Source organism: Pseudopipra pipra, chromosome 3 (genome assembly GCF_036250125.1).
Source record: "Pseudopipra pipra isolate bDixPip1 chromosome 3, bDixPip1.hap1, whole genome shotgun sequence".
Taxonomy (NCBI): domain Eukaryota; kingdom Metazoa; phylum Chordata; class Aves; order Passeriformes; family Pipridae; genus Pseudopipra; species Pseudopipra pipra.
Genome location: NC_087551.1, coordinates 92,026,585 through 92,048,757, shown reverse-complemented (window position 1 = coordinate 92,048,757; position 22,173 = coordinate 92,026,585). Strand labels below are relative to the sequence as shown.

The 22,173-nt window shown below is 40.2% G+C and overlaps 1 protein-coding gene across 3 annotated transcripts in view; it reads left to right on the top strand.

Annotated features, from left to right (window-relative positions):
* The first annotated feature begins 16,986 nt into the window (after nucleotides 1-16,986).
* HCRTR2 (hypocretin receptor 2) overlaps nucleotides 16,987-22,173 on the top strand; it is a 37,224-nt gene continuing 32,037 nt past the window's right edge. Inside the window, exons 1-2 of one of the 3 annotated variants that reach the window (XM_064650322.1) lie at nucleotides 16,987-17,260; nucleotides 17,396-17,645. In XM_064650322.1, the coding sequence (XP_064506392.1) occupies nucleotides 17,417-17,645 (229 nt within the window). In that variant the 5' untranslated portion in view covers nucleotides 16,987-17,260; nucleotides 17,396-17,416. Of the gene's footprint in view, nucleotides 17,261-17,303; nucleotides 17,646-22,173 lie in introns of those variants that run through there. The other 2 variants (XM_064650321.1, XM_064650323.1) reach the window with 2 other exon arrangements.

Sequence of the window (22,173 nt, the reverse complement as noted above, 5' to 3'; positions counted from 1 at the left end):
CAGATAACATAAGCTTGCCACTTGTACCCATGCAAGTATGCTTATTTTTCAGGCTCTGTAGGCTTGTCTTTAAGGGAAGGTGAGGTGAGGTGAGAGGGAGTAAATCTAAGTGTGCTAAATGTAGTATGTGCCTACTTCTACTGACTAGATCTATCTGCTTTATGTTGAAGATGTGACTGTTAACACTGATGCCTTTCTAAAAGTGAAGAAATATTGGGGAAAATAAATCTTTTAATGGTTTAAATAAATCTAAAATTGAGCAATTTTTTCTTTGTTGATGCTTTTGTTTGGTTGGTTGGTTGGTTTGGTTCTTTTTTTGCTTGGCCCCTTAAGGCATTTTCCATTAACTTTATCACCTAAAGTTTTATATCCCAGAAAGAAGTACATTACTGGAATCAGCATCTGTGCCGGTGCTTGATAAGGCGAGACCTCCCATGGCTGATTTATTTAGCTCACATCTTTGTAAGAAGTAAACTAGAATCCTTCAACTAATTTGATAAGAGGTCCCTTGTTTCCTGTGAGCAATATAAATAAAAAAAAATGTGGGTTATCCCACAGATTATAGTACTCCTTCCTTATAACTGAAAATACTGACAAACTAGCATTTTTCAAGTTGCTCCCTAGAAACTTCATGCTATCTCTTGTGTCACTGAAGAAAAATTTCTGGAATGCTTGGGTAGGAATCAAACCCAATTGTCTTTAAGTCAAAACATTTAGAAGGTTTCCTGATTTTTAAGAAATATTTTAAGGAAAGGTAATTCTTTGTGCTTAACTAGACTCACCGACACATTCCTGCAATTCTAGTTTCTGGCTTTGAACAAGTCTTGAGGCTATGAGCAAGTGGAAGAATTTAGAATGGCCCTAAGCTATCTCTTGCTTTAAGAACATTCCTAGACTACTCTATAAGAAACCCTTGAGTTATAATATATATATATATATATATATATATATATATATATATATATATATATATATATATATATATACACATACTGTCTAGTCATGCTCATGCATCCATGGAAATATTCGTGTGATGTTGCACCACATGCCTTTGTTCAAACACAAATAATTCTTTGTGTTTCATTCAGAATGACATCAAACTTCCAGAAACCTCCAACTGACAGGAGCTGTACACATTCATACTATACCTGGGGTTATGTTAGTGAATTGAAATTCAGTTTGGACATGGGTGTCCTGACTAAAGAGTAAAATAGTTAAGTAGTATCTATGCAATTGCTGGAGAATTGTGTCTGGAATACTAATATATTAGTATAGACATAGCCTCACTTTCATGATAAATACCACTTGTTTACTCAGATGGAAGCTCCCACGAAGGGCTGTGAGCTGTTGGCAACAGTACTTGGCTGCCTGCCTTGAAGCACAGTGGTTTTCTGTACTAGCACTTATGATGTGTTACATTTAAACATCACTCCTGTGAGCACCTTACCTAGACATAGCTAAGTGACTCCTCCGTGTTCCAAGGAGCCAAACTGAGCTTGGGAAAAAACTTAATAGGTGCTGATTAAGAGCAGCATCTGCTCAAACCTCTCCAGCAGCCTCTCCTGTGTGTAACCCTCAACAGGTATCCAGTACAGGAAAAGGAGGTTTTGATTAACAGCTGAAATAACACGGCACAGTCATAACTCTGCTGTGATCCAGCGCTTCAAGGAAAGAATATACTTTCAAATGTAAGAAATATCAGATGTAAAAAATACATTCAATTGCTCAGGCTTGCTGATACCTTTTTTTTTAATGGGCCACATTGCCACACTGGTCACAGTCCTGTAGTTCTGAGGTGCAAAAGTTTGGTGTATAAGATATAAGGTTTGGAATCAGGAGATATAAGTTTGATTTCCAGCAGTGTGAATGATTTTCTTTGGGTCATTAGAAAGGTCTACACGTCTCTATTTTCCTGTTTGCCCTCCCACATTTTTCTTTCGTGTCTGTTCCCACAGTAACTTTTTCAGAGATGACCAGTTTTCTTTTAATTGTGTTTCTTTATGTTTTATAGGCTACTGTGGTTTTTTTTTTAAGTGCTGCATTTTGGACTAAGAACAAGGCAGTTTATTCTAATTTTCAAGGGCTGTGATTTATTAGCTGCACTGCCGAATTTCTTTTAACGGAAAACTCAATCCAAACATAACGCATATAGTACTTGTCACACAAAACATCAAAGTCACTTCTCTTCCTAGTCAAATCCATTCTAAGTAAGTAAACAGTGTGTGTTCCAGAAGTAAATAAATATGGACACAGCGATCTGTGATATGGATGATGGGACCTACAGCTGGAATCCACAGGAGGGGTAACCAACAGCTCCCTGCTTACTTCTCAGCAATGGCTTTAACAATTATCAACGCAAGATCTTAGTGCTGGGTCACCTGGCAGTACTAGCTGCACCCAGACAAGAAATAAGGATATGAATATATGAATGTAGTTCTGATGATTCTGTGATTCTATGTAGTGGGTTATTTATTGAAGTTTTATGTTAGCTCTGAAAAACTGGTGATTCCTGATCTAGTTCAAAAACTCTTCAAACAATTATGAGCACATTTGAACTAGCAGTGTTTGAAGAGGTTGAGCCTTTCACAGCATGTGACTATGACCATTTTTGTCTCGTCCAGTTCTGAAAGCAGATTTGCCATCGTGTTGAGCCAAACAAAAAGGAAACATATAGAAGGATGGGCTACCTGGGGGACTATAGAGATATACGCATGTAGGGGTGGAGTTAGCAAAGCCAAAGATTACCTGGAGCTGAAACTGGTAAGGTCCATTAATGATAATAACAGTTTCTTAATGTACAGCAGCAGCAGAAGAAAAACGTAGAAAAATGTGGATTTGCTGCTCAATATGCTCATCCAATGGCAAAGGACACAGAAAAGGCAAAAGTATTCAATGACATTTTTTTTAGTTTTTTTCTGGCAAGGTCTGCTCTAAGGTCTCTTGCATCTAGTACCAGAGGCTGTGAGAATGACAGTACTTACAGCAGAAGAAGATACAGCTAAGGAATTCTCAAACAAATTCAATTATTTGGGATGGGATGAATCCAGTGATGTAAAAGGAACCATCTAATTTCATTGACATTGACTGACTAATTTCATTTCTCTGTTATCTTTAAAAAGTCACGACAATCAGGGAAGATTTCTGCTGACTGCAAAAATGAAAAATGTCAGATCCATCTTCAAGAAGTGCAACAAGGAGGACCCAGGGACAAATGCATAAGCCAGGAACCTTCCTCTGATGACACCAGTTGACGTGGCATGGCTCGTGTCAGCAGAGACAAACTCTTTTCTTGGAAAATGAGTCGTCTTGAAAAATGTATCTTGGAAATGGTTTCTGCACTAGTGTAGGTTTTGCTTAGTTACTGTATAGATATAACCAGGACCAGCAGAGATGTAGTCAAGGAGACACAAAGCTGAGAGCAAAGTAATGTTGATGTAGTTAGCCTATGACTCACTAACTCAGGACCAGAGAATGGACCTTGGCCTTGTTTAAGTAAAATTACAGATGTATTAACTACTTCACTTATTACTTAAACACATGCATAGGCACTATGGGGGCAAACACATAGACAAACAGGTTGTAAATGCTTTGCTCATCTAAAGTCAGCTTCTACTCTAAGCAGCAGAACTTTTCTGAAGCTAGTCAACAACTATTTAGCAGAATAGATGGAGCAGAGGTAAACAACTGAAATGTGATACCATTGCTCTGTGCTACATCCCTATATGTGTACTGTATTTTCCAGAAGCCTATTCAGACAACAGTTCATCCTAAAATGAAAATTATATTATTTGAGTATTGCAATTTTGAGTATTTTGTTAATCTTTAGATTAACAAAACTAGCTTGATTTATTACTGCTTGTCAAGGTTTGAGATAGCCCCAAAAATCTAAATTCCCTAGTCCTAGCCCCATGTCACATCTTAATCCAATGTGAGATGGGTTTTCCAGACAAACACACAAGACTCAAAAAAGGGGGAAAGGAAATATATTACAATGACTGTACAAATAAATAAATACTACAATATATAATGCACACGATCTCAACTATCTCTACCATGACATAAGTATTTACAAAGGATCAGATCTCTTCTCCCCTCCAAATAAAAGTCCAGGAGGTAAGAAGGACAGATCCCTTCTAGTCTCTGAGAAGCAGTATCTTCTAAGGCAGCAAATCTGTCTTCTTCACATGCAGCAGCTGATAGCTGGATTTCTGCCAGTACTCATGAGGGGGGTATCCAAGCCCCCTTGGCCCCCATTGTTTCCAAGTGAGGGGGTCTTCCGTGGGCTACGTTGACCCCAGACAAAGGTCGTTCCACCACGGTCATATCACAAAATGCAGGGGCATCTTCGTGACAGTCTGGTATCTTCAGGGAATTCAAATTCTCCTTTGCAGAGCTCCTGTGCCCTGCCTCAAGATGGCTGCGAGCTTCTTTGTAGCTTGCAGCAAGGAGGGCTCCAAGGTCAACCTCCCACCCACTGTCCTGGCTAAGCTCTCAGGACAACGAGCTTCTTAGCTCCTCTCTCTCTCCGGTGCTACATGTCCAAAACTCCTTTGAGACCTCCGAGAAAGGAGGGAGATGGACTCCTATTAAGGAGAGGAGTCTTGGACATGCAGCACTAGAGAGAGAGAGGAGCTGAGAAGCTCAAAAGCATCCTGGGAAGCTGGACCGGGACGGAGAGGAATGCAGAGGGGGGTGACCTTGGCCTTCCCCTCCCCCCCTCGCCACTGCTGCCAAGGTGGCATCCTGAGACAGAGCACAGGAGCTCTGGTAGAACTCTTGAGGCAAAGGCTTGCAACTGAATGCTGGCCAAGATGTTCTGACTCAGGGGTGAACCCCCCTGAGGAAGGGACATATCATGAAGATGCCCCTGCATTTCGTGATATGCCTGTGGTGAAGCGAGTTTAGTCCCTGCTGGCAGTCCACAGGTGAGGCCTTCGCTTGGAGTCGAAGGAGAGCCAAGAGGGGTGCAAGGAGACCCCCTTGTGTCTTGAAGACCCTTTGTTTGGAGATGACGGGCCAAGGGGCTTGGAGATCCCCTTGTGTGTATTGAAAAGAAATCCAGCTATCAGCTGCTGCATTGTGAAGAGGACAGATGACTGCTGCCTTAGAGACATTGCTGCTCTGAAGAAGGGATCTGTCCTTCTTCCCTCCTGGAATTTATTTGGAGGGGAGAAGAGATCTGATCCATTGTAAATACTTATGTCATGGTAGAGATAGTTGTGATCGTGTGTATAATGTATTATAATATTTATTGGTACAGTCATTGTAATATATTCCCTTTCCCCCATTCTGAGTCCTGTGTTTTGTCTGGAAAAAACCCACATCTTATACTAGGTTGAGATGGGGGAGGGGGCTTAGACTAGGGAATTAGATTTTGGGGATCTCAAACCATGACACTGCTTAATAAATGTTTGTCTTATGATAAAAATACAAAGAGAAGACAGCAGAGATAATGCTATGTTTTTCAAAATTTATATAAATTCTAATACAAAGTGAAACTTCCTCAGCATTCAAGTTTGGTATTGGTGCTTAAATGTAATTTTTTTTTAAATTTTATTTTTAACTGTTTATGAATGACTGTTCAGCAAAACATTATTTGCAGAGCAAATCTGAAATTTAAGTTCAAAACTGGTCACTAGGAGAATTTCAGAATATTCATTTAGTGTATTATAATAGAATATGCTGCAGCTTATAGACCAGCAAAGAAGCTGTTTCTTAGGGCATAGGGAATGGCAATATTTGAAGAAAACAAATAATCAGCAAACCATTTATGTAGGAAATGCACGTCTTCAACTGCAGGTTGAAAGAATAGGTACTGAAAGTTACAAAATAATACAGTCAACCCAATGTGCTTGCAATGTCACTGACAGTAAAAGGAGGCATTTTGCTGCTAGGTAAGGCGTATTCCCTTTTAACTGTATTCCTTCTCACAGAGTAGAAAAATATGATCTGACTAACCTGTCTGTAGTACAGTGAGGGAAAAGTTTCTGGATAATGAATGAAATACTAGTTTCCTAGGAGATGGATTGATGTACAGGAGGCAGTGTGAGCATTTCTCTGAGCATTTCTTGCTATCCAGAGTGCTCTCAACCAACAATTTGCTTGGTTAACGGATCTGGAAGTAGGAAACTTGTTTCTATGCAAATGTCTTGAATTACTGAAAGGCGATTTAGGACAGTTTCCAGTTTACTTTGCTAGCCTCTCATATCCTCTGTAAAAGGAGAGCTGAGTGAGACCCAAGTACAGACTTTAGGAATGTGTGTATTACTAGAAGTCTGTGAAGTTATTTTGCCTGCATACACCACACAGGCACAATTTTGGGGTGTTTAATCTGCGTATCTGAGTTGAAATTTTTATGTTCTGAGGTGTACATTTATTCAGCTTTTGCACTGATGCTTCAGCAGAAGGTGAAATCTGTTCTCCTAATTATCCCAGAGGTTAAAATGTTATATTCAAGAAGGAATATACTTTACTTAAATTGTTTTGAAGATGATAACGTAACTTGCAAAACACTCAGTTCAGCTGTAATCATCCATCTTTGCTGTTATTTTGTGACAATAGGAGATGTATAGTTTATCTGGGGATGACTGTTAACTTACAGTAAGCTGGATTTGTGGAGAAATTTATCTCATTTTAAGGTTCATCTTATTATGTTATTAATGGATTTCATAGTGTGTTAACTTATGGGCAATAGGATTTCCATGGGAAATGTCATGAATCTCACCTAATTTCTAACACAAGAAATCTAAGACAAATTTTTAATTCCAATTAGCAGTCACAAGCCTGGATATTCTTGTAGTCTTTGTTGATTATGAGGCCCTCTAAAAGCTAGCTGGATTTTTTGCCTTAATTAGCTCCACAGTCCATTTTTACCCTGTTGGAAGAAAAGATGTTGGATCTATTCTTTATTTCCCACTACTAATTTCATTCAGTGATTCCCTCTTGTGTCATAAGTTAGAGCTGAAACACGTAGTTTGCCTTCCTCTTGCTGTTCATTTTTGACACATTTTTACTGATGCTCTTTCCGATTTGTTTTCTGTGGTAAAATATTCTAATTTTTCAAAGACATTCTCATTGTGTTTATCATTCTCACCATCTTTTTATGAAGATCTTCAAAACCTGCAGTGTGTTCATTGACTGATAAATTCACTAGCCCTTCCAACAGGATTATTGATGAAACACCACCACTGATCTATTTAATGGTACTGTATTATTGCATTATTCTCCAAACCATCCTTTCTCCTTGCACATACATATTAATTAGAGACCTCTGATGAACTTTAACAACTAAGTAACTAATAATTCGGGAACACTTAAAACAGTTTGTTTTTCAGTGTAGATTCTCCATCTCATGGTCCAGCTCAATTTTTTCCCTGTCAAGAACAACGGAAAATGAAGGAACAGTTTATAAGTCCTGTAGCAAAATGCATACACCTTTCACAGGTTATAACCCAACTCTGTTTAGGTATCGTAGATGTGAGTAGATATGCTGGAGCCAGAATAATTTGTGGTTATTTTTACAAAAAATGTGTTATTTTTACACAAAATGAATAAGCGAATTTACAGAAAGGAACAGCTAAAGGAAGGGACAGATTTTTCAAGTTGTGACATTTAGTTTGGACTTAGTGGACATAGTCAGTGCACCAGTGCCAGGATTTATGTAACTCATATAAATGTAGGTGCTCAGTTTGCCATCCTTCACTTATAGTACCTTAAATTTATGTTTTTACAGACATTCATAGTAAGGATGTTCTGTGAACTCAATTTGCAGATGAGTACCTAGAAGCTGGGTTTAAGTGATGACTGAGTTTTCTGTAAGTGGTTGCAACCAACTGACTATGAAATGTATAAACATACAGAATCCTCATAAAGTTCATTAAATATAATCCTGTTTGTAGTGAAAATGCTAAGAGATCAGCTGTGCTTCACAAAAGTGGCCTTTAGACCTAAAGTTCTGAAATCCAGAAGAAAAAGTCACTAAAGAAACAATTAAGAACATCCAAGGAAGTTTAAGCATATAAAGGGGCAGGAAACTTGGAAGGAAAAAAGTGAATTATGCTTTTTCAAATAATACTTTCCCAAGCTCTGTTCATGGCTTTGCCATGACATATTTAGATCTTTAGTTGAAGATCTTGGTTAATCATGATCCAGATGAACTTATATTGAGACAAGGCTGCCTCGTTTGCAAGCTGTTCTATAATATCAAATGAAAAATGTGCAGCCAATATGATTATATTTTAGAAGAGGAAATAATTAACTGTATCACAGACTGAAAGTCTTTTTTATAGCTTGAAATTCTGCAAAAGTGGATTATTTATCTTCCACAATCACTGGAAGAATTGCACAGACTGGGATATCCCCACCTAAGCCTTACTGAAAAAATCTAAGGTCTCAGGTCTGCTGAGGTCTCCAGGTCCATACTCATCACTCAATGCATATTTAAGCACTACCTCACACTTTCAGCTTCACAGAAAAATAAGTGTCCCTTTCCATGCTGGCCCTCAAAATGTAACTGTAATGTGAGAGATTATAATAATTTGTTTACACACACGACTCTGAGAGCTTGTGCGTTTCTTATAAACACAAGAAAAAGCAATGAAAGTTCCTGTGCTGGTGGGTTTCTAGTCTGATGGTCCCAATCAGCAGTGATGTCTGCATTGTCATGCATCTGAGCCCATTCAGGCCCCTGCCAACCCCAATGAGGTGCTGCACAATAGGTGGGTAAGTCTACATGTGCTTGGTCACAGGTCTGATCCTTCCACAAGTGCCTTTACCATTATCAAAGATGATCCTTAAATTACTTCTTCCTTTACCCTCCCACAGATAATAGACATCCTGCAAAGTGCACATACATCTTTACTTTAATAGATACAAAAAGATTTAAATAGTTGACAGAAATATAATTATCTGAGGCTCTAAAGTTGTCAAGTGGCAAAAGGAAGAGAAAAATCTGCCCATAATAATAGGGACTGGTATTCTCAGACATGAGAACTGAAGCTACATGTGACTCCTAAATGCAAGGTGACTTGCAGGGGTTTAATTCACTAAAAGGCTCATTTTATATTCAGGCTAGGTTAATTTCTTCAGTATAATGTTGATCTGTGTATAGACTTTTTAACATTTCCTTTTCTTTTGGGCATTTTTGGGCACTTTATTTTATTATATTTTCTTCTTTTTGCAAGCTGAATTATTGGTTTATGATGTTTAACAGAGTAATATTTGAGCCAGCCACCATCTAATAGGAGAACGGATAATAGATAATGAATTGATAAAGGCTATTGATAATAGCCTTTAATGCACAGCCAGTCAAGGTAAGACTTACTGAAACAGGCAACTGACAATAAGAGATGAACACAGAAAGCAATATCCAATTTTTAAGGAGCTGTAGAAGACCACTGAGGGTGCTAGTTCTAGTAATTCTGCAGCAGAGACAAATTCTGTTATTTATTTATTATTGGCCCAGCATCATCTTACAGCCTGAACAATCAAGTTCTTCACTCTGAGTTGGTGTTCAGTTTCACACTTGTCTCTAACAATATCTCTAGTAAATGTACATTTTATAGATGCAGTGGCAAACTGCAGAATAAAAACAAATCAGTGCGGTCTATGCTGGTGAAACGGTGCACTTTCACCCCATAGACTGAAAGACTTTGGAGCATGAGTCTAATGAGGAGCAGCTGAGGGAGCTGGGGTTGTTTAATCTGGAGAAAAGAAGGTTCAGGGTAGATGTTACTACTCTACAACTACCTGAAAAGACATTGTAGACAGGTGGGGATCAGTTTCTTCTCCCAGGTAACAAGCAACAGGACAAGAGGAAGCAGTCTCGAGTTGCACCAAGAGAGGTTTAGATTGGATATTAGGGGAAAATTCTTTACTGAAAGGGTGAGAAAGCATTGGAACAAGCTGCTTAGGGAAATGGTAGAATCACCATTCCTGGAAGTGCTAAAAAAATGTGATGTTTAGGGACATGGTTTAACTGGTGCGCTTGACAGTGCTGGGTTAATGGTTTGACTTGAAGATCTTGGAGGTCTTTTTAAACCTTAACAATTCTATAATTCTATGACAAAATGTGTAAGAAATTCCTTGTTTTCTTCAGAAATTGAATGCCATTGTATCTTAAATTTCTGATGCAGAATACATGTTTTTCTATCACAAGAACCCTTATGACAATCAGGAAAATTACTGCAAAGTTCTGCATGTTACAGTGCAAAATAGTGTATAGCCACTTAAAAGCTCTTCATAGCATTTCATTGAATGAGTGAGAAAAATATTCATGCAGCGGTTCATTAAAAACAGAAGGAAAGTAAGCTCTTCCCTATTACCTAAGTGAAACATTTTATTAAGAAAAAAAAAACCACATGAAAGTATGCATACCTAAACAGAATATGAAATCACATCTTAAGAAACAAAAGAGCAAAGTGTGGACAACAGCATGGAAACAAATTATTTTGATGGTTTGTGAACTATCCTCATGAATTAATACTTCTCTTTTGTTCTCTGAAAACTTAATATTAAAATGGAAATCTCGAGGTGTCATAAAAGAGAATAGTAGCAACAATATTATAAAAAATCGTTGAGAAATGTTTCCAGTACCATACACAGGCCTAAAGAGACTGCAGACTGTCAGTTGGTGTCTGAGAAATGGCATAAAGAGCAAAGTCAGTAAATTAGGAACAGGGGAAACTTTAAGAAAAAAATCAAACTAACATGAAGGGCATAGTCTATCCAAGGAAAAAGAAATCTATTGATGAAACTTAAAATAAAAATGGGTATGTTTTTAAACTAATGATCTGAAAGCCGATGTGCTGAAAAGCACCCCATTTGAAATGATTCGTCTGGTAGTGAAGTTACAGAACGTTGTACTCAAAAAAAGTAGAAAGTATAGGGCAAACCAAACCAAATTCATACAGGTGACAGAAAAGAAAAGAAAGACTGAATTAATAGGACCTCATTTAAAAAGATCACAGATGATTTAGGGCATGAATATAAAATGTAACAAAGTTTTCTGTTGATGCTAAGTTGAGTAACAAAAACAAAATGGTTGCTGAAATGGAGATAGTTTCAAGAAGGACTTGACTGAAGAAAAGAACATCACAGAAGTGGAATGGGAAATACTCTAATTTTTACAAATATGAGCAACAAACCAAATAAAATTATCCAGGAACACTTTTAAAGGTAGCAAAGGAGGAACACTGTAACAAACTGTGGAAATCAGGGCTTCTAGTTACAGTGGAAGCCAGAGGTTCATGTGGGCTCAGAAAACAATTGTGCAAAATTGTTGGGGAAAGCACTTATTCATTAGCCAGACACAATGACTTGCCTCTGGAAGCTTCTAACTTGCAGCTTGCTCAAAGATGAGAAGTTGTAATGATGGAAAGTGTCACTGCAAACCTGCCTTACCCTTATGTTCTCCTCTACTCATCTATTCCCGGCCACTGTCAGAGATCTAACACTGATAAGCGGGATCGTTGACCTTATGTCATATGAAGGGTTAGAGAAGAATTCAAGAACCAGTTTGATGAAAGCAATACCACAATACAGTACTTTTATTCTGGCTTTCTGTTTGGGGTTATATTTTCTCTGGCTTCAGAGCTCTTGTCTTGAGTGCAACGTTGCATTCAAACTGCTTCATTTAACAGCTTTGATAGACTTGTAACTAATTTGCCTTGGCTTCTGCAAGTTCCAGTTCTCACATACACATGAAGTTTAGAAAAGCTTGCTTTCCCTTTTTTACTAATTGAAGCTTGCTGACTGAAATTATCATTAGGCATGCCTTGTCTTATAAAAAAAGAGTAAATAGACATCCCTCTCTCAGCTTCTGTATACAGTTCAGAGACCTTTTCATGAAAGGTGTCTTGTAATTTGTTCTATCCAGGTTGGATTTGTGCCCTGATCATTAAATGTGTTTGCTTTTAAATATTTGTAGACTTGGTGGAGGAGAGATTGCTGCAGACGGAACACATTCATTTTCATATATCAAAAACTTGTTTTCTAAAAAATTAAAAGGAGTTTTAAAACTCCTTTTAGTACTTTGCTGTTAGTAAGCAAATGGCCCAAGAAAAGTGTGGTGGAGCAGTGTACTTTTACACATATATCTATTGTACCACCTTGGAAATTATATCTGTAATATACAGGAATGATGTTAGGTAACTGTTTCCAGTTGCACAACAGTTTTCACTGAGACTCAAATTCTCGTATTGCTTTCAGTTCATCTGAATTTGCACAACTATTTAGTCTATTATTTTAATTTGTATTATAGCAGCATAACTCTACTGACATGAATTAAGTTACTTCTAATTCACAGTAGAGTAAATGAGACTGGAATCAGAATTTTTCACTTCAAATATTTTCTATATTGGTAGTTATTAATAATGAAGATGGCATGGAAAATAACCAACAGCTAATCTTTCTTATTTGATCACTGCTAGAAACAGAGCAAGTGATCTTAGCTTTGTCTCATTTTAATGGTGCTGGTGAGCTAATAAATCAGTAGAGTGTTGCTGATATTGTTGCTATACTTGGATAATGGTACCTCAGCAAGATTTTGCATTGTTTAAAACAGGATTCTGCTTAACAGGATCCTGCTTTCTACATGCAAAGAGAAAAATGCCTGAGGTTGCCTAAACAAGAGTAATTGTATGCTTCTCATATGCAGTTCAAAAAAATCAGCAGCAGGTTTGAATAATATCTCTCATGTTAAAAGTAGTTTTGAATATTTAACCTACAATTCATTACTGAATTAATGCTAAGACAAGAACAGACCTAAAGGGAATGGTATTGTGTGATGGCCCATCTGAAAGTGCATTGTGTGATGGCCCATCATTATGTTACTTTATAAGGTTTGCTGATTAATTCATTCTTTTCACAAAAGAATACAGTATTCATTTTTCTTTTGTGGCCCTTTGCACACTACTGCCTGGTAGGTATTACCCTTATCACCCCAATGAAATTCATGGCTGTATAGATTTCCAAAGCTGGCTTTTTCTTTCAGTCTTCCTCTCTTTTAACTTGTCTCTGCTTGCTCATTTATCAGCTTCACTAGTTGATAACAGCCCATCTGCTTCTCTGGAACTACTTAGTGCTGCTACTAGGGAGCAGCACTTCCACCTTGAAGTACCTTTATAGGAGGAAAGATATCAGAGGGGCTTCACAGGCAAAATCAGGAACTTGGCTGACCAGGATGACTCAAGTAAATAAACAGTAAGGCTGGTGGGTTTCTATTGAACTGCCATGTGGCATATTCCAGAGAGACAAAGGGACAGAGAAAAGCTGTTCAGTGAGAACAGTGAAAGGAAGACAGGAGGAAGGATGTGTTCACATAGTCCATTTCTTCTGCCAGCACAGCAGTCTGTTTCTCTTCAGTGGCTGTGCTCATGTGGTTTGCTTCCCCAAAAAAATCACCTGCTAAAACATTCAGCAAAGGCAGAAAAAAAGCTCCCCAACTCAGCTGACTCTTAACCCAAGTTTGCAAAAATTTTAAAATTAATTCTACTTTAATTAAAGGCTCCTAATTTAATATGCTATTTGACTAGCATGGAACTAGTCCTCAGAATCACATAGACTTTAATTTTAAAGGGCTAGTCTCTAAGAGAAGAAAAAAATGCCACCTATTTTTGTAATTAATAAAAATATAAGTCTGCAGTAGAATTATTGTTATGGAGGGAGAAATGCATTTGACAAAGCAACAAACTTGGATGCTGAAGTAAAGTTGGTATGTTCTCTATGAATGTCAGTTCCTGTGAGCTATCAGATGCAATAAAGCATAAAATTCTGTTCGATCTATATTCACACTGTCTAATATCAAATGACAAGTGGCATTGAAAGCCACAAGATGTATCTTCTAGGCCTAGTAATTTAATTTCATACTTTTGGATTAGTGATGGAAAGTTATGGATTAGAAGAGATATCAATGTATGTGAACATTTTAGCTAAATAAAGTACCAGACAGTATCCTCCTGAGATAAGAAGGCTGATAGAAGTTGAATTTAAGTTTCTTTTAAGTGCTGTGTAGCTAATATGTTCTTTGTAGAAGTTTGTAAAACTACATTAAGCAGGCTTTGAACTGAAAAAAAAAAAAAGTTGACAAAATAAGAATTACATACTTTGAAACATTTGCTGTATACTTGCATATGAAAGGAACAGATTAAAACTGTTGCACTAGGCTTGATGCAAATAGTATTATTTTAAAAAAGATAAATCAGGACTAAAATTCATCAGGTGAATCCAACATATTTTCACAAATTAGGAAGCCGGAGGGGACTACTATAATCATCTAGTCTGACCTCTTGCATACCATGTCATGTGACTTTTCTAAATTAATTCTCATTTCAGCTAGCACTTATCTTTTAGAAAGGCATTTTAACTTGATTTTAAAAGGTACAGCTAAAATGGCTCCATTTAAAAAGCATTTCCTTAGTAGCAGAGTTTTGCACATGGTGAATATTTTCACTAAGTCAAGGTTCACTCATACTTTAAAACTTAATCTGTTTTCACAGGTATACTTATTTATACAATCAAGGATCACATGAAGCTTTCTGGCTACAGATTCGTGATGAGCATGTGTGTTTAGTTGATTACACCTGATCTTTGGATCACTTGTCAACTTCTTCAAGGTCATTGAATGATGAGTGTAACAGAACCAAGAACTTGACAGTAGGAATGCACAGGCTCAAGGATGATTCTTCATCTACCATTTCATTCTGAGATTCATTAGCTAGCCCATTTTTAATTTCCATGATGTGTGCTAGATTGATTTTTTTAGTAGCTTGCTCCCTAATCAGAATATGCTATATGAATCAAAGTGAATGTCTTACAGTACTCTAGGAATACCAAATTTATGCATCTTATTAATCTGCATAATCAATTATTTGTGTCTTTATCAATCAAATTTGTAATCTCGTTGAAAAAAAAGAGCCTTAAGACATCATTTTCATAAATTCATGTTGTTTCCGAACATTTATACCCTTTTAATTCAATTCCCTAATATTTGTAGAATTGTAGAATGGTTAGAAGGGACTTTAAAGAACATCTAGTTCCTTCACCCCTGCTATAGGCAAGGAACCTGCCATCAGACCAGGTTGCTCAAAGCCCCATTCAGCCTGGCCTTGAAGACTTCCAGGGATGGGGCACCCTCAGTTCTCTAGGCAACCTGTTCCAGTGTGTCATCACCCTAACAGTAAAGACTTTCTTCCTAATATCTAATCTGAACCTACTCTCTTTCAGTTTAAATCCATCCTTCCCCTCCTCCCATCCTATCACTACATACTCTCGTAAGAAGTCCATCTCCATCCTTTCTGTAGGCTTCCTTCAGGTACTGGAAGGCCACAATTAGGTCACCCATAAGCCATCTCTTTTCCAGGCTGAGCAATTCCAATTCTCTCAGCATTTCCTCATAGGAGAGGTGCTCCATCCCTCTAATCATCTTGGTGGCCTTCCTCTGGACTTGCTCCAGCAAGTCAATGTCCTTCCTGTGCTGGGGACTCCAGAGCTGGATGCAGCACTCCAGGTGGGGTTACTATTGGTGAAGGAGGAAGAAAAAAGTACTCTGTGTCGAAAAAGACATTACCTGTTTCAGACATTATGGCAACTTGGAAGCAAATACTGGAATGACAAACATTTTAGCACATGAAACAAGCTGAAGTATGAGTGGGGTGTCTGTTACTGATTACCAAATGGTCATTCTCTAAGTCTCTTCACCACTAGCAAAGACCATGGCAAGCTCTTTAAATAGGTATCTTTTTATGTACCAGGTAGACCTGCATTCCCACATTGTCAGGAGAGTCCAAATCACCTCTCAAAATTCATACCTCAACTAATATAACCTTAAATGTTTTCACTAGTTGCAGATCTTTGTTTCTTTAATCTTTGTTTATGATGTTTTCAACCTCCACCTTTCTAATTTATGTAAGACAGATGCTGATCTTACTTGTATATCCAAGTATATCTCACTCTTTAACATATTTAGACTAAAAGGTTTACTCAAATTCCCTGTGGAATAGGAAAGAAATTTTTTTCTTTGTTTTACAGTGAAAAGAAAAAGTAGCAGGTATTCCAGGTGTAGGTATGCTACATTGAACTTTGAAGGCAATAGAGAAGGTTGCACACTGAAAAAGAACAATTGAGGAGCCTAAAGTACTGTCTAGAGCTAAGCACTCTAAGCACGGTGTTAATGGATACCTGCCTCTCTTTTATGCTTATGTGTTGGAAGCAGAATTCCATCATAATAGTCCCACCATTCCTATGGAGGTGCAGACTCTGCACTGAAATGCTTAACTGAGTGAGGTGTACCATTTCACAACAGAAATGGTGCTTATATCAGACTCATTAAATTATTCAGATAGCAAGTGAACAGATTACCTGAATAAGAAGGGATTTTATCAGTCACGGAAGGACAAGTCCAAACCTATCCCTCCTCTATCAGGAACTGTACACTGGGCAAAGTATGAAAATAATTCAAGAAGCAATGACCAGAACCCAGAAATCCTATCACACTGTTTAACTAGCACTTCTGGGTTCTCTTGAACAGCTTTCTGCCAGCTCAGCCCACTTCAGAGATCCAAAGCTGGACGTTAGAAACAACCTCAGTGCAGTGAGCCTGCATGCTAAAATCAAACCTAAAGTGAGATCTCACAATCTTCAATTCCAATGAAACCCTGCACTTGTTTGTTCAGCACCCTTAGGGATTTTCTCACCAGGGTTAATTCCTGTTTTAGCCCCATACCAAGCCCAGCTTTCAAAGTGGCACAGAGAGAGCCTCATTAGCCACTTTTTTTTAAAGGCTCCTTTAACCCTGTGTTTCCTCTCATGACTGCCTTCCACAGCCTTTAATTTACAAATACCTTGAATATATCTGGAATCTAATGTAGAAAGGTCTAAAGTGAAGTGCTTGTGCAAGAGAGGGTGAGAAACCGAGAAGGAGTCAGAAGAGGATGGACAAGCTGGGAGTAGGGTTGAGGGGGAGAGATGTGGGACTGGGGATGGGTTGGGGGGGAAGGTGTGCAGAGATTCGGGCGTGTGGGGGAATGCATGTGCATGGTTTGGGGAACAAAAATCGGCGGCGTCTGAAACGGACGTGACTTTTCCAGCCGGGTCAGGTGAGGCACCTGACGCATGCAACCTACCCTGACCAGCTTTTTACCTGACCGGGCGGGGGTGCAACCTCCTCCGCGGAGGCTGCACTCCCTGGCCGGTGGGGAAAAAGGCTGGTCAGGGAGGGTTGCGGACCGACGCGGATCCCCAGCCTGTTCCCGCATTGGTTCCCGTAAGTTCCCGCGTCATTTTTCTCCCCACACCCCGCTTTTCGCACTGGCAACCACAAGCCTCGATGGACGGGCGGGAGAAAGCTCAGATGCTCTGAGAGGGTCTGGGTTTTTGTTTGTCGTTTTTTTCTCCCTAGCTCCTGGAATAACCACCAGGGATGTCCGGAATTCAAGCCGAGGATGGTTCCCCTCCGTGCAGGAACTGGACGAGCGGGTCGGAACTAAACGAAACGCGGGAGGCTCTTTTAACCCCTTCCTCCGACTACGATGATGAGGAGTTCCTGCGATACCTCTGGAAGGAGTATTTGCACCCCAAGGAATACGAATGGGCGCTGATCGCTGGCTACATCGTCGTCTTCATAGTGGCTCTCGTCGGGAACGTCCTAGGTGAGTCGAGCTCCCTCAAACTTCGCTTTCCCCCTTCCCGAGATGGGTTTTCCACGGACGGTGGCTGGAAACAGAGGTGGGTTTCGCATTCCCCGCTGAAAATGCCAGGGAAAGTTCAGGCTCCGCAGAAGGGGCCCCAAAACCCGCTACCCCCTGGGCTGGCGAGGGGCTGCGGTGGCTATCGCTCGGGGCTGGGGCCGGGCAGGGGGAGCAGGGCCGGCGGAGCGCACCGGGACGGCCCGGCGGGACAGAGCCGGCGGCTCCCGCCCCTGTCCGCCGGGCCGAGGTGCTGAACCCCGCCGCCCCGGCCGGCGGCTCCGCCTCTCAGCCCGCCCGGGAGGATGCTGCTCGGGGATCGCAGGGAATATGGAGCGCGTGGTGTTCCTACAGAACAGAGACGGGCGCGGGATGCGGGGCCCGGGACGGCGCCCGCCCCATGAGGGGAACCGGCGGTTCCCCCTCCGCTGCCGGCGGGCGGAGGACGCGCATCCCGTGCCTCTTCTCCAGCGGGGAAATAGGGCAGGGGCGAGGCGGCCCCTCCCGGGCGCTCCTTGAGGGAGCGAGGCGGGGCGGTGCATCCCTCGGAGCCAGCCTCCTCCCGCTTCCATTCATCCTTGAAGGAGGCGGCGTGGGCGCGGGGGGTGTTCGGTGGCAGTCTCGCAGGGAGCAAGGGTGCTGCTGGAGAGTGGCGGAAAGCCGGAGGCGAGGCAGGGAGGTCACGAGTGACTGGGGCGGCGGACAGCGGGAGGTTTACGGGAGCGGGCGGGGGCGGTATGTGGGAGCGGCAAGAGGGGTCTGGCCGTCGGCAGCCCGCTCTCCTCTCCTCTCCTCCGCTCCCCTGAGCCCGCTGCCGGAGTCGTTCTCCGGGCTGTCGAAAAAGGCGCTTGTGCTGGCACAGAGGAGCGTGTCCTCTCTCCCCGCAGCCTGGGAGGGTGGCCGGGGCAGCGGGGCAGGCGCTGCTCGTCACCAGCTCCACGTTCATGAATGGACGCGGTGTGGCTGCCGGGAGCAGGTTCCGCCGGCAGCCCCCGCTGGGCTGCGTTCACGGCCATTGGCATTCCCTGTGTCCATCCGTGACACTGCCATGAACGGAGGGCGCTGAGCCCCGCCCCGCCCCGCCTCATCATACGGGTCTTTCATTCATGTTTTTCAGAAGGATTTGTGCGTGTCAGGGCTGTCACTGCAAGCTTCCCGAGGCGGGATGCAAATAAGACAGCAGCCAAAGGCAACATTTTGAAAGGCTTTTTTTCTTGCAATGGATTGATGCTTCCTTTTTTTTTTTTTTTTTTTTTTTTTTTTGTGGAGCGGTGCACTAAATGCCAATAAACATCTGCGTTTGCTCGGTCCATTGCTTGGCAGCCAGCTTGACAGGCACCGTAAAGATAAGAGCCCTGGCAAATATGCTGTATTTCAAACTAGGAAGAAAACTGCCCTTTTCATTTTGAGCAAAGACTGCTTTAGAACTACCTGTGCTTACCGGTTTGCTGCCACCCGTTCTGTAAACAAGCTGCCCTCTTGCCTGTAATGGTTCAAGGTCAAATCTTCAGCTGTAGGAGGTTTCACCCTATTTACGCTTTTTCCCTTTGATACCACGAGAAGAAAAGCTTTCCTCTCTGTGCGGTGCCAAATAGAGATGATATCGGTGTTGATGTGCAGCTGTTCTTCCCTAGCATTTGTGTACATTACCTTTTTGCTTGGAACAGAAACTGGCATCTGGCTGTCCACCCACCATTCCTTTTACTGAAATGTCCACTTTTTGTTCTCTGAAATCTCTCTTTCCGAGTTATGGTACATGATAGCAACTCTGATAGTGTTTTTAAAATAAACAGAGCAGTACCTGAACACCTTTCTATCCACTCCTCTAAATCACAGTAAATCATACAATAGATAATTCAGTTTTACAGTTGGACTTAATGATCTTAAAGGTCTTTTCCAACCTAAATGATTTTATGATTCTTCTCAAGCTGTTTGCTCTTTAAACTGCCTTTATGCATGACATAGGCCTTACCCACATAAAACTGCTGTGTTTTTTTATGGGCAAGTTCTTTGTGGGATCTGCAGGTGCAAGTGCTTGTTAGCTGAGCAGTCTCATCTTTATTCAAGAAAGCTCACACGGTACTGATTGCAGGCTCAGGTGATGCTGAGGAGAGAAATGGATGTGGTCTAATGCTCTTTCCAAAGAGATTTTTGTGAAACTCTTTTACTACCAGTGAAATCTGATGTAGAACAGCACACATGTTGGTGTCTCTGAGAGGCTGATTTCTCTTGCATATTCAAAATTAATCTGGGATTTAGTCATGGACCTTCTTGAAGAAGAGCAAAAGTGTTTCTAAAGAGAGTTTTAGTGGCTAATAGTCCTTTATAGTATCATCCTTAATGATGCATTGTGTTCCTTTGCTTATGTTTGACCAGTGTTGCAGGACTCATGTGGCGTGTGAAGTCAATGCTTTGATTCTATTTTGTCCATGTCCTATTCAAATAGCACTTAAGCAATCAGGAAAGACCCTCCCCTTCCCTGTGTGGTACTGCAAATTATATTTCTGCCTCTTATTTTGGTTTGTGCACTCACATGGGATTAAAAGTGTCCCAAAAATAACATCTGTGCAAATGGAAGGCACAGCAAATCCCTCAGATATTACTAATAAACTGGATTGAAGCATTCTAACAGTTAATTAACAACCGAGGGTAGAATCATAAGGTTGAACTATGATTGACATCTACTGGGCTCTTGAGTGAGATGCACAGTAGGAATTCTATAGTGGCATATAACAAGGTCTGCATTGCTATTTAGCTTTCAATTTAATTAGAAGAGTTGACACACACTGGTTGAGCTGCTGCACAAACCAGCTAAAGTAAAAACCATTAGCAAGTCTCTGCATTTGAATGCAAGTTTCAGTATTGCATTCAAGTGCTTCACGTTAATGATTCTTGTGTGCCTGTGTTAGCTGCTCACCAGGGATTTCAGCATAAGCCACTGAGAAGAAAGAGATTTTAAGATGGCTTTAAGACGTATTTACATGAACCTTCAGAGAATATGAAATCTAGATGATAACATCAGTATGATTGCCTTATTTTCTTCTTCACTGGGTCGGTGTATATCTTTAGAAGCAGAATAGGTGTTGAGGGTAAGGACTTTCTCTTTTGTAAATAGGACCAGAAAATTTCTTTACAGCTGCAGAGCAAATAAACTCTTGCAATTCTTTGCACAGCTAATGGAAAACATAGGACTTCTTAATGGAGAATGTATGTTGAGTATAAAGTCCTGCTTCTTCTTTATTTAAAAACATTGAATTAAAAACTCTGCTTGAAAATAGAAAAATAGATAATTAAGGAAGGAATGCTATTTTTATGGTGTACGGAGTTCTCTGGTTACTGATATCATTCCACACTGACCAATTGCAGCAGTTAATAACTGGAGTAAGACCACAAAGGATTAATAAGTAATGTACGACTACATATATTTAACTCCATTTATACATGTGAAAGAAGAATGGGAATGGTCCTTGTTGAAGTTATGAATTTACATGGGTCAGAATTTTTCTAAAGAAATGGTTTCTCTTAGGAAACATGCATTCATCAAAATAAAAATATACAGCAGAGATCACTTGGTTTGATCACAGACTGAAGGCAGAAAAAGCAATTTTGTGGCATCCCACCAGCTGGGCTGCTGGGCCTCTTGGCAGCCCTCCCCAGAGCTGGCAGAAGCTGAAATCTTTAGCACATACAGCCTGTCAGTGCCCAGCTTGAAAGCACTGCTGGCTTCCAAGGCTAAGAGACCAAGCAGAACATCAGTGAGAAATTTCAGAAACTTTCTGTACTCACACAATTTGGTGATACTTGTTTTTCTTTCCAACTCAGAATGAAACCACATTTAATTGACAGAGAATTACTCTTTTCTGGATAGCTGTATCATTTATTATCTGTTTTACAGTAACTGCTAGTTGTGCTGAGATCCGTAGAGAACCAAACTATGGTTCTTTCTTCAAAGAGTTCATAGTCTGACTCATAGAGTGCAACAGCATCCATTTTATTTTTATTCATTGTAGTTTGATTTTTTTTAGGGCTGGAGAAGAAAAGGTTTGTGTACAGCTCTAACACCAGAGTCCTAGTCAATGCCTATCAATCAGCAGCTGTCTCAAATGCTGCTCTGTTATCATTTTAAAGGTATCTGGTGAATACTGAGGTCTAGGTATACATGCACGTGTTGGTAGAATTGGATGAGTCATGTAATCTCTTAAATAATCTTCATGAATCCTATTTCATTGTTGTAAATGAGGCATAGTTTATTTAATCACATTTGAAATTATTACGTTTCATTTTATCCAGATTACTTGGAGAACCTGTCACTGAAAGGACTTTATGTTTCTAGTATCATCATGAGAGTCAACTTTATCTGTTGAATGAATAATAACTAGAATGCCTTTAGCATTGTTAAAAAGATACCACATGGGAAATGATACATGTATACATTTTATCTACCTAAGAGATAGAAACTATGAGCTTAATTTGTGTAAGTTCGAGTATCAGC